Raw genomic sequence first — 13,547 nt, 5'->3', positions numbered from 1 at the left:
AATAAGTGGCAAATTTAACAAGGTTGTAGCTAACCTCACACCAACAATCCTTTGGAATTCCTCTTCCATAGAGCGAACCATATAGCTGTGAAAATCAAATTTTGCTGTAAGGTTGTGGTTCTGCGAAACATTGAAAATATAAAAAAAAATGTAAATACTTCCATACTGTGGCAAATTTAAGGGTAATATTAGTGAAAGAAGGAGCATACGCATAAAAGACACATTTGTTTCATATTAGTTAAAGACAAACACTACCAGGCAGCAATAAGTCTACAAGATTACCAAGAACCATCCCATTTCAATCATTTAAAAGAGAAAAGAGGTCAATCCTCTTGGTCTCCTTGGGTATAGAAAGCTAAATATATAATGACTATTCAACAATTAAATTAAATGCTACGTATCCATCCCCCAAACATTCAGTTGGTCATCTCTTTCAAGAAGCACTGACAACCAATTGGGTGACACCTCCAAGAAACCAACCCTTAAATCAAAAGCTTGAGTTGACCAACCTATAATTTGCTACCAAAAAATAAAATAAAATTCTAAGTCTGGCCTAATTGACACTAAAAAGATGATAATATATCAATATACATTACTCAAAAGAGATAAAGAAATACATAGATAAACAACTCCACATACAATTTACAGATAATGCAAAAGGTCAGCTACTATTTTATATCGAGTTAATAGGCGGTCAACTATGAGAATCTTATCAACAATGGCTATCTAAAGGAAAAACACAATATTGGTAAGAATAGGGCCATTAAAACTTTGTTGGAAATATATTGGCATCAAATTAATGACATATTAAGAGGGGGGGGGGGGGGGAAAGCGATCCTAATTCCTAGCTCACTGTTTTGACATGCAAAGTGATATACCAACCAATGTTGATATCCTAATTTAAATTGTTATGTTTTCTTCTAATAAATATCACTTTATGGTGTTACCATGCAAAACTAAAGAAAACTACAAGCAATTTGCAAATGTTATAGTAAGTTTCATTTTAACATACTATGCAATTTTATTTACTTCTTTTTTTTTTTTTTTTTTGGGGGGGGGGGGGGTAAGAAAATTAGTACAAGTTAGGAAAACAATCACTGGTACAACAGGAAATGAAAAAACCATATAGCCATATGAAGGTGTATGAAAAAACTATCATAAAATTTTGTCGTTCATTCCGTCGTCGACCCTTTCTATGGTGGCCCAAGAACAATATCATTCTTCAGCCGTAGAGAGTTTTGAATTACGAGGTGCCATTACAAGCTCAATATATACGTGTGTCATCCCATGAAATAACTCTAATTCAAATCATTCACTTGCTTCAACTACTCATGGTATGGATATGGGAGCATCCATCAACTCTGTCTCCGTGGACTTCTAAGGAGCGGGAGAAATTGTTGGAATTTCCTTTGAAATTTTCAGAAGATCTACTCTTTGGAGAGCACCAGTACAATGAAAATTGTGTTCGGGGGGGTTATTGTCTATCATTGGTCTCTATAGTAGAATAAGTCGGGGAGGCCTGAGAGGTGGTGGTTTACCCTGTGGCAGATGTCAGTGGTTCAAGTCCGCTTATTTCCAGCCCATGAACTTAGCCGGTACAAAGGTATATGATAGCATATTGTATTATACAGGCATGAAAAACATGTCAAAGTATCCAAACATAATTAACAAAGCTAGAAAAGAAGAAAAAATAAAAACCTATGTAACAAAAGAAAATAATGACTTAAAGATAGGTAGGAGAAAAATTAAGGCAGGGTAGGAGGTTTTGAGGTACTCAAGAGGGAGCAAGATTCTAAGTTATCACCCTGGTTAAAAAATCCTCCAGCTAAGAATAGTTTGTGTTCTACAATTTTTTCTTGGGATCAGCTAAAAAATCTTATCATTCCATTGGACAAAAAGATGATAATCACAATTTGTAGTATATATCATAGTTATCACGGCGTCTAGGCGACCCAAGGTGTTGGATAGGGTAAAAAATCAAGGCGACACCAACAAGGCATCCAAGGCGCCCGCCTAGGCGACGCCTTGACAACTATATATATGAACCCCATAAAAAGACCTATAAAATCTGAAGTCTACATTGCTAAAATACTATAGGGTAAAACTTCATTTTCTCATCGAGTCTTTATTATCTTGATTTGAGTTGACTCTGGTGTGAGTAAAAATCTATGATTTGTACGAGATATCCCCTTCATATATTCTCATCTATCCATCCATGGAAGGTTTTAAGAGTCAGCCCATCCAGATCAAGATAGATCGATTCACTGTGTGCCTTGGCTACTTGAACCAACCCAGATCATGATCAGGCAGGACAAATTCAATCCCTGGTCCCAATATCTTGATCCTTGCACCTGCCACCTGGATCATGTCAAACGTGTCTGAGTGTCTGGACACCCCTAGATAATTGTTTTTGGAAATAGATTTGTCTCTATCGCATATAGATACTCAAATTACTCTTATCCTAGTTATAGCATACTGTTGTGTGTTTCCACTTTCCAGATCACAGTTCCTTTCTTTCCTTAATTTCTCATAAATGTGTACCTTTCACTCACTTTACTAACATGTATTATAGTAAATGACTACTTGCTTTACAAACATGTAAGCTAGCACACGTACTCTTCCTATATGAGTGAGAATCTATTCAGATCTATGGATCTACCCAGCATCTAATACACCTAAATATATGTGCACATATGGCCCTTAATTTCCTAACAATTGACTTGCCTTTGAACCAATACAGTGAATATATATTGAAGACCAGAAAGCAAGAGCATGAAAAGGTATTCTCCATAATCTAAGCCAAACTTTTTAAACATAGGCTCCTTCACCTGTTAGCATGATCTTGGAATGTGACAGAAATATATATCAAATATATAGATGGTTTCCCCAGTTCCAGATTTCAGAAACTTTCTGATCTGACACGGTACCCATGTTCACATAACCTAAAAATCTTTATCAGCCACAAAACTTACAAGAATATTGTTCTATAAGGAACAAAGCACAACATTCCCAGCCTACTTAAAAGTTAAAAGCAAAACAGAGAAGGCATGGTTGATGCCGATATTCTTACGAATTTATTATTTGTTAAAACAAACATCAAGAAATACAAAGAAACAAAACAGAGCAAAGATGACACAAAAATTTAACGTGGTTCACACACCAACATATGTGTTATGTCCACGGGCAAAACTTAAGATGATTCACTATGTAATGGAACAAAATACAACGAAGATCTCTTAAGAACACCCAAAGGTCGGCAAAAACTCTCTCCAAAAAACCCTAACACGAAAAAACCCGAAATCTTATTTTTCACTCTCTGACTTGACAAATAAATACTCCTCCAAGTCGGGTCGATCCTGTTAGAGTTTATGTACTAGGGGTACTTTAGTACATGTCTATGTCATAAGTCATTAGAGTTGTATTTTTAACGTTTATTTCTGTTTCTCTTTTACCTCCCTAGGGAGGTCCTTGTAATTTCCTAAGAATGGTTTAATGAAGTAAATGGATGTTAGGAGTAGCCCCTTCTAACATTCTACGATTCTCTCCAACTATCTTCTTCTTCCTCTCTTCTCCTCTCTTCTTCTCCTTCATGCTGTAAACCCTTCCTCCATTACTAGGATCGATCATCTGTAAATCTTAACTTGGTATCAGAGCTTCAAGGTCCTCTGGTTTGAGAGTCAGCTAGGATCAGCCTTGTTTCTTTTACCTCTCTTGGAACCCTTCTTCCCTTTAGGGTTCCATTAGGGGCTGTACAATGTGAAGCAATACATCCCTTGGAGTTCCATTCTTTGATTCAATATAAAATGGAGGGACTGCAGATACTGATGAAGAAGAGTTGAAGCTCTAGCAGCTCCACCATTGTTACCGCCAGCCTCTGTATCATTGTTTTTCGTTTCTCCCTCATCTCTCAACCTTTTGGGATGAGGTTTGGTGCATTTGGATCGTCTAGGGGTGTTTTTTCAACCCCTCCAGCATTCGGTTGAAGAGAGAAGCAGTTCGAGGAGTGCTGCTCCAAAGGTTGCTGCCCAGATTTCCGCCAGCTTTTTCTCTTCGCTGTTCGATTCTGCCGGATTGGCAGCTTGGTTTGCTTTGGGGCTGGGCCCTTTTGAGTCGCCTAGAGGTCCTCTTTAAGGCCCCTAAGGTCTCGATTGGTACATGAAGCAGGTTTGAGAGCCTTATTCTCATCCACGATGCTGCACTGTTTCTGCCAGCAGGGTATTTTCTCTTTCATTTTTTTCTGTTGAAGATCTTTGTTGAGGCTGTGCTATCTTGTGTGGTTCCTAGCTACTGTGAGTGGCAGATTTGATTAGTGTTATGGCCTTGGATGATATGTGCTGCTGTTGTTTGGTTTGTGGAAGCATTTAGTTTGTGTTTTTTCATCAATTGTATGCTCTCGGTTTGCCTGTTGCTTGCTGTTCTCCTTATTGTGGTTGGGTTGAGGTGTCTCCCCATTTATACAAGGCTTTATTTTGCATTCCCTTGAGTTGTTTAGCAGTATGTCTACTATGTCTGGGGCTGATTCTCAGGTCAGTGGACCAATTCCAGCCAGTGGTGTCCCAACTATGGCTTCCTTTGACAATCCCAACACCCAAATATCTGTTGTGAAATTGGACAATACCAACTACTTGGATTGGTCCCGTTCTATGAAGTTGTCCCTACGCAGTAGGAGAAAGTTGGGATACATTACTGGCTCTATCAAGGCTCCTGCTACAACTGATCCAGGCTATCTCAAATGGGAGATTGAGAACTCCGCTGTTATGACTTGGCTGATATTCTCTATGAAACCTGAGATAGGTAGGAGGTTTATGAGTAAGGAGATTGCGAAAGATATCTGGGACAGTTTCTCCAAGGTTTTTGATAGAGTTGGTGATGCAACAAAAGTGTATCAAATCCTCCAAAAAATCATCTATATGAAACAGGGTGATAAGAGTATATCTGATTACTACAACACTGTTATTAGCTTGTGGGAGGAATATGATCACTATAACAACCTCCATCTGTCCAATTCAGATGATGAGGCAAAGGTCTACAGAAGCCGAGAAAAGGAATGGATCCTTATTTTGCTTGGTGGCCTTAACCCAGAATATGAGCTTCTTCGCTTGCAAATCTTAGGGAGATCTCCCTTTCCATCTTTCGATGAAGTGTGCAGCTACTTGCAAAGTGAGGAAACCAGGAGAACAACTATGGATATTGCACCATCAACAGAGAGATCTGCTCTTGTTTCTAGTTCCCACTGAGACTGGAAAAGTGGGGGGAAAAGGGCAAGGGCCAACTCGTGGAGATCACCGTGAGAGGTTTACATATTATCATTGTGGAAAGTTTGGACACACCAAGGACAGGGGTTGGGATCTTCATGGGCAGCCCCTTGGTATGCGTGGTGGTTCACCTAGTGCCTGTGGAGGCAAGCGAGGGGGAGCTAGGGCTCACTCTGTGACATCTGAGTCTAAGACATCTGGACCCCAGCCTGCTCCTGATTCCTTTTCACAGGATGACATTGCCGCCCTCCGCCGGCTGATGTCTCATCTTGGAGGGTCAGCTACTTCTGCCTCAGCTTTGCAGGTTTTGTTTGCTCCTTCTACTACACCCACCTGGATTATTGATTCTGGAGCCTCTGATCACATGACTGGTATGTCACAGTATTATGATTCCTACTCCATTTGCTCTAGCTGGAATAAGGTAAGGGTTGTTGATGGTTCCATTTCTTCCGTCTCTGGTAAGGGTATGTGAGAGTTACTCCTTCTATTACCCTTGAGTCTGTCCTTCATGTTCCTGATTTTGCTACTAACCTATTATCAGTAAGTCACCTAACCAAATCCTTAACTTATTGTGTCACTTTCTTTCCTTCCTATTGTCTTTTTCAGGATTTGGAGACAAAGAGGGTTATTGGCAGTGGGACTGAAAAAGGAGGACTCTACTTTCTTAAACCACGGTTACCTGATCAATCTACTGCTGCAGCTTATGTTTGTGGTCGGAGTGACTGTAGTACTTTGGAGTCTGTAATGCTTTGGCATCAACGTTTGGGTCATCCCTCTTTTGTTGTGATGAGGAGACAATTACCCCACTTGTTTACTTCTTTTCCTTCTTCTTATGTTTTTCAGTGTGAATCTTGTATTTTTGTTAAACATTGTCGCACATCTTATCCTTATTATGGTAATAGATCTACTGCACCTTTTTCTATTGTTCATACTGAAGTTTGGGGGCCTTCTCCTACTACTTCCTTGTCCAGATTTCGTTACTTTGTTTCATTTGTGGATGACTATTCTAGGTCTACTTGGACTGTTTTGTCGAAACAAAAGAGTGGTGTTTGTGATGCTTTTAAGGATTTTCATCAACTTATCAGTACTCAGTTTGGTACTTAGATCAAAATTATTAGGTATGATAAGGGGGGGTGAGTACATGTATGGGGGGCTCCAACAATTCTTTACTGATAATGGCATCATCCATCAACTGGCATGTATTGACACCCCTCAACAAAATCGGGTGGCTGAGAGAAAGAACCGCCACTTGTTGGAAATCACCAGGGGTCTTCTCTTTGGTATGCATGTGCCTAAGACTTTCTGGTCTAATGCCCTTCTTACCGCTGCCTTTCTTCTTAACCGGATGCCAACTCCACTCCATGGCTCCAAATCTCCCCTGGCTCTTGTTTCTCCTCAACCTCAGTCTTCCCCTTGCCTCTAAAAGTCTTTGGTTGTGTTTGCTATGTTCATGTCAACAAATCAGCCCGCACCAAGCTTGATCCCAAAGCTCTCAAGTGCATCTTTTTTGGTTACTCTGATTCAACCAAAGGGTATAGGTGCTACCACCCTCCTTCCTGAAGGCACTTTCTCTCCAAAGATGTCATATTCTTTGAGTCTATTCCTTACTTTTCTTCTCCTCAGCATCCTCTTCAGGTGGAGAGTACTAGAAGTGAACAGGATGCTGTCATTCCTTTTCTATCTCCCTTGCCTACCTCCACTTCCCCATTCCTATTTGATTTTGGAAATAACAAAGAAGTGGATGTTGTTGATACTGATGGTGTTGTTGATATTGATGCTAGTAGTGGTGGTGATGATAGCAGTGGTGGTGATGCTAACAGAAAAAAAGAATACAAGGGAATAAGATTCAAAGATGTTGTATTCACAAAAGGCGAATGCTTGTTGAAGGGAAAAGGAAAGGAACCCTAGTATGTGTTGAAGGGAAAGCAACCCTGCCAAAACCCCTCTTTGGATCCACATCCTCAGTCTCATCCTCCTTAATCAGGTAATACGTCCCCTTCTGAATTAGATCTTCCCATTGCTATGAGAAAGGGGAAGAGAGCTTGTACTAACCCCATAGCCCAGTTTGTTTCCTATGACTCTATTTCTCCTACAGATTGTCACACCCTGGCCAAGTTAATAAGGGCATGGTGTAACCAGATGCCAACTGGCACCCAATCAATCTTCCAGGATCATAAGTGTAGTACTCCCATTCACAATTCATCATAACATAGTAATTCATCGCAGTAGAAGAGAATAAGAAGTAATAATAACAACAATAAATAAAGAGATCAAGTGATAACTAGATATTTATATTGATTGAAACTTTGCATAACATCGTTATAGTTCTTGCAACAGTAATACAAGACAAAAGTGTAACAGTATCTGAAGCTTATACTACACAAAAGTAATATATAAACACAAAAAGGGAATAGCCTGCTCCGCTAGGCTAAAGCACACGAATGCGCAAACATCACATCCACAGGACGCCTCATGAACTTCAAACTCCTGCACCGTATGACCCTCATCGGTGTGGAAGTCCGAAGCGGTAAAAAGTCCATCATATGGTTTCTCAAAACCAGCCACACTATCTGAAAAAAGAGGGATATCCACAAGGGTGAGCTCCACTGAGCCCAGCAAGGGAAAACATGCAAGCATGTGTATATAGTCCATGATGCATGACCTAGACTAAGGATGCTTCTAGCAACAGTTCTAAGTCTCATGAGGTATAAGTACTACTGTAGTAGGCATGATATTCCCAGTCCCGGAACCGCAAACCAAACATCGGCCACCCAGGAATACCACTCTACTATGGTGAAGACCAGCCGGTTCCGGAATGAACACAGATGACCCCGACGAACCCTTAATGCTAACCCTACTATCTGTTCCCATTCTGGTATGTACTCTTCAGACCTGGGACAGTGAATGACATTCCGGTATGTACCCTTCAGACATGCCACGGGTTATCCAACACCTCACCCCTGTTGGCAAGGGTCGTAGCACAGGGTTTTATGATAACCTAACCATATACATTCTATCATGATGTCATATGTTTAAGCAATAAGAAGGTAGTAACTCAGTTCCATCATCATCTCATTCACAACAATCACAGAACATAATAATTATGCAAATGCAATATGAAATGCATCCTAAAATCATGCATATATCTAATGCAAAGAAAAAGACTTTAAACCTAAATGAACCTTAACAATTAATATGGTGTATGAACAGGTGCAGTAGGCGTAAACATAAAGACAACAGTAAACACTCCATAAAATAAAAGTCAAAATCCCCTTACCTGGAGTTAGAGATACAACCTAGGCAATAGAGATTTCCAACTCACACCTTAACCTCGCCAACTGATGATATACAGCCTAGATAATCAATACACATCATGTATTAGGTCCAGCAACAATCCTAAGTAAAAACCCTAACAATATGGAACCAAAACTAGGACTGCAACTGTTTTTGGCCTCCCTAAGGCTACAATCAAGGCTGCCGAGGCCATTATGTGTGCTTTCCTTTGGAAATGTGTGGACTCTGCCAGGTTCCTCCACCTTAAGAGCTGGGCTTCTATTTGCCTCCCCAAATTTGAAGGAGGTCTTGGTCTCAGAAGGATTAAAGTTGTCAACCTTGCTGGTTCTCTCAACCTGCTATGGAAGCTCATCATCAACAAATCCAGCATTTGGACTTCCCAGGTGTATGCGGGGCCTCTTCGTAGAGACTCTATTTGGACGGTCAGCTCCAGCCCTGATTCTTCTTGGATATGGCGCAGAATTCTTCAAGTGAGACACATAGTCAGGGGTGCTATTTCTTGCAGAATTGACGATGGGACGCAGACCTATCTTTGGCTTGACAATTGGCACCCTTCAGGTGTCTTAGCCTCTTTAGTCAGCCACCGTGCCATCTATGATTCCGGCTTGGACAGATTTATCCATGTGGCTTCTATCATTACCAACGGCTTTTGGTTCCTCTCTCGCCCCCCCCCCCCCCTCTAGTGGATCTCTGGAGCTCCCTTCCCCCTATCCCACCTGGACACAGAGGCAGAGGAGACACCATCTTATGGCTCCCCTCCACCACAGGCACATTCAGCTCCCACTCCGCTTGGGACATGGTCAGACACAGAGGGACCCCTTGTCCTTGGCAAAAAGTGGTTTGGTTTAAAGGTCACATTCCAAGACAGAGCTTTACTACTTGGCATGCCCTAGCAAATTACCTCCCAACTCAAGCATTCCTCTCCCACCGCCACTTGCAAGTCTCTCCTAGATGCTGCCTCTGTTGGAACGGGCATGAAGACATAGATCATCTTTTCTTCACTTGCCCTTTTGCTGCCTCCATTTGGAACCGAGTTCTTAAGGTTTTAATGGTATGGGATGATGCCCTAGAGTATGGAATTAGTCTAATTAAGTTAGGGTTTAAGGCTCTAATCAACCATCCTAAGTAATTATAAGTCATAGGGCTGGGTAATCCATGGGTTTAGAGGAAAAATCAAAGAAGAAGAGATGAAGGAAAGAGATTCCAGAATTGTAAACACCTTACCTTACCCTTGCTGTATTGAAGATGAAGACTTCCACCAAAGTACTCTCCAAGCTCCAAGTCTTCAACTTGAGAAGAAATTTCCAAACCCTAATCTTCTCTCTCCTTCTTCTTCTTCCTTTTCCCTTTTTCCTCCTTGGTTTCCTTAGCTGAATCAATCTTATGGATTGGACAGAATGATTTTTGGCTAAGTAGTTATATATATAAGGTTAGTACTAAGGGCTGTTTGAGTTAATAGAATTAGTTTTTATAATGTATTTCTCAAAACTGATTATAAAAGATAGTTAATTACCGAAGACTAGGTTTTAAGTTATGGTTTAGACCTAATAGACCATAGATGTGGGCCCAGGCATGCTGGCACACAGGCAGCCCTAGGCCACAAAGGGTGTGGGTCCCACTAGGGTAAATTTACCCTTTTTGCCCCCATATACTATTAAAAGTACAGTCTTATATGTAAAGACAGATTCTTACCTAAACCAGCCTAGGAAATTGTGAGGTTCTGCATATGCTCGATCCAGAATGTTTGGCATATAAAACTGATGTGCTGGGACCCGGCAGGATCTTCAGATTCAAGGATGACTAGCTGTGCTGGCTCCTCAGAATCCTCCATAGGCAAGTCAATAGATTGCTCCGAATCCACCACCGATGCAGCCCACAACATAGAGGCAAGCATGGACACTGAACCAGAACCTGTAATCACACAAATTCGAAAAAGTTCAATTTAGAGGTGGGTTTCATACAGGTATTGCCTTTTCCACTGCCCTTGAGTCTTTTTCCATTCCCAAAAATGTCACAAAGGCCTTATCTGATCCAAAATGGATGCAAGCAATGTCTGAGGAATTGGTATCTCTGGAAAAGAACAATACTTGGACTCTAGTTGATCTTCCCAGGGAGAGAACTCCAGTTGGATGCAGATGGGTTTATACCACCAAGTATAGATCCGATGGTATAGTGGAAAGATACAAAGCTAGGCTGGTTGCAAAAGGGTATAGTCAAGCGTATGGCATTGACTACCAGGAGACTTTTGCCCCTGTAGCCAAGCATAACTCAATCAAGGTTCTTCTTTCGGTGGCAGCCAATAAAGATTGGCCAATGTACCAATTAGATGTGAATGATGCATTTCTTCATAAAGATTTAGCATAAGAAGTGTACATGCAGCCTCCACCTGGTTTTAAGTGTCCTTCAGCTGAAGGGAAAGTGTGTCTCTTGAAGAAAGCTCTCTATGGCCCCAAGGCTTGGTTTGAGAGATTTAGAAAAGCCATCCTGAATAATGGGTATTATCAGAGTCAAGCTGACCACACCTTGTTTATCAAGAGAGGTGATAGTACAGTTACAGCTCTCATTGTCTGTGTTGATGACATTGTGGTAACTCGGAATGATGTTGTTGAGATAAACAAATTGAAGTTTTATCTGGCTAAACAGTTTGAGATCAAAGACCTTGGACTCTTGAAATACTTCTTGGGTATTGAACTATCTAGATCAAGGAAAGGAATAAACATCTGCCAAAGGAAATTTGTCTTAAATCTTCTGAAAGAGACAGGCATGATGGGGTGCAAACCAGCAACTTCCCCCATTGATCCGAATCATAAGTTTGGTGATGAATGTGGTTCTTCTCTTATAGATGCAAGCAAGTACCAAAGATTAGTTGGAAAACTAATCTCTCTCCTTGACTCGACCAGACATCTCTTATCCAGTTGGAGTGGTTAGTCAGTTCATGCATGCTCCCTGGAGTAGACATCTGGATGCAGTGTACCGTATAATTAGATACTTGAAATCCTGTCTAGGAAAATGTCATCTATTTACCAAGCATGACCATTTGCAGATTGAAGGCTACATAGATGTTGATTGGGCTGGTTCAGTCTCTGACAGGAGATCTACTACTGGGTATTGTACCTTTGTTGGTGGTAATCTAGTTACCTGGAGGAGCAAGAAACAACCAGTTGTAGCTAGATCCAGTGCAGAGGCTGAGTTTAGGGCCATGGCTCATGGAGTGTGTGAGCTTATATGGCTAAAAAGACTGCTTCAAGACTTGAGTTTTGGCACTGAAGGGCCAATAAGACTTTATTGTGACAACAAAGCTGCTATAAGCATTGCCCATAATCCGGTTCAACATGATCGAACCAAACATATTGAGGTTGATCGACACTTCATCAAAGAGAAGTTGGATTCTGGGTGCACTCCCTTTGTGAAGACAGGTGATCAAGTAGCAGATATCTTCACCAAAGGTCTCATTCCTAGTATATTTAGTACCTTATTGTCCAAGCTGGGAATGTATGACATTTATTCTCCAGCTTAAGGGGGAGTGTTAGAGTTTATGTACTAGGGGTACTTTAGAACATGTCTATGTCACAAGTCACTAGAGATGTATTTTTAACTTTTATGTCTGTTTCTCTTTCACCTCCCTAGGGAGGTCCTTATAATTTCCTAAGAATGGTTTAACGAAGTAAATGGATGCTAGGAGTAGCCACTTCTAACATTCTACGATTCTCTCCAACTATCTTCTTCTTCCTCTCTTCTCCTCTCTTCTTCTTCTCCTTCATGTTGTAAACCCTTCCTCCATTACTAGGATCGATCATCTGTAAATCTTAACTGATCCAAGCCCTCTGCTACCATCACAAAACTCAGAAAAATATCCAATTCAGGTCACCCTAAAAAATGTTGGAGCGGCTCAATCTTCGAAACAAGTACAAGAATTCGAGACACACATAACAAATCTCCTCCTTGGCTTGAATTCTCCTCCAACAAGCAAACACATAGTGGAAATCTTCATCTTCTCCACTAGCCCCTCCAAGGGCTGAACTCAAATGCAGCAAATACCAATTAGGTTCAAGCAATGCTCGAACTTACCAACACATAAATGTTTGGTCAACATATCAATTGGATTGTCTTCAGTACCAATCTTCAACACTTGGATATTGCCTTGAGCAATTATCTCTCTAATGAAATGATGCCAAACATCAATGTGCCTCGTCCTCTCATGATACATCTGATCTCTAGTCAAGGGAATAGTACTTTGGCTATCATAGTGGACAACAGTACTGAGCTCTCTCAACAAACATCCAAGCTAAATAGATTCTTTAACTGCCACATTCATTGCCATATACTCCACTTCAGTAGTAGATAATGCGATTGTAGCCAGTGAAGTAGCTTTCCAAGACCGCACATCTTCCAAAAGTAAATACATAACCTGTGAGCGATTTCCTCTTGTCAAGATAACCTACATAATTTGAATCAACATAACTATATAAATTGTCACCATTCCTCCCAAACTCCAAACAAACACCAGAGTTCCCCTTCAAATATCGAAGTATACATTTCACTGCTTCCGAGTGAGTTTTACTTGGACATGACAGGTATATACTCACCACACTGACTGCCTGTGAAATGTCAAGACGAGTGCAAACCATAGCATACATCATAGAAACAACTGCATTATGAAACACATGAGAAGTACTTCAACTAAAGCAAGCAAGACACGAATAGAGTTATGACATTGCTCCAACTACAAATCATGCATGACAACTAAAGCAAGCAAGATACGAATAGAGCTATGCTTAACAACAGGTGAGAAAACATCATTAAAATCAACTCCTTGTACATGACAATAGCCATTTGCAACCAACTGTGGCTTGTAACTAGCATCTTCAACACTTAAGGTGGATTCCTTCTTCTTGAAGACTCATTTACGACCAACAATTTTCTTCCCTCTTGGCGGCTTGACAAGCTCCCAAATCTGACTTTTATGGAGAGATTCAATCTCCTCATTCATGACAAACA

The 13,547-nt window shown here is 40.8% G+C and overlaps 1 protein-coding gene across 2 annotated transcripts in view; it reads right to left on the bottom strand.

The window, feature by feature from the left end:
* Positions 1-13,547, bottom strand: part of LOC122640640 (MLO-like protein 11) — a 69,640-nt gene that overhangs the window by 18,042 nt on the left and 38,051 nt on the right. For both annotated transcript variants that reach the window (XM_043833857.1, XM_043833858.1), the window contains one exon: positions 35-120. In XM_043833857.1, coding sequence (XP_043689792.1) covers positions 35-120 — 86 coding nt within the window. The remainder of the gene's footprint in view (positions 1-34; positions 121-13,547) is intronic.

The sequence above is a fragment of the Telopea speciosissima genome, chromosome 9 (genome assembly GCF_018873765.1).
Source record: "Telopea speciosissima isolate NSW1024214 ecotype Mountain lineage chromosome 9, Tspe_v1, whole genome shotgun sequence".
Taxonomy (NCBI): Eukaryota; Viridiplantae; Streptophyta; class Magnoliopsida; order Proteales; family Proteaceae; genus Telopea; species Telopea speciosissima.
This window is presented reverse-complemented; position numbering and strand designations above follow the sequence as displayed.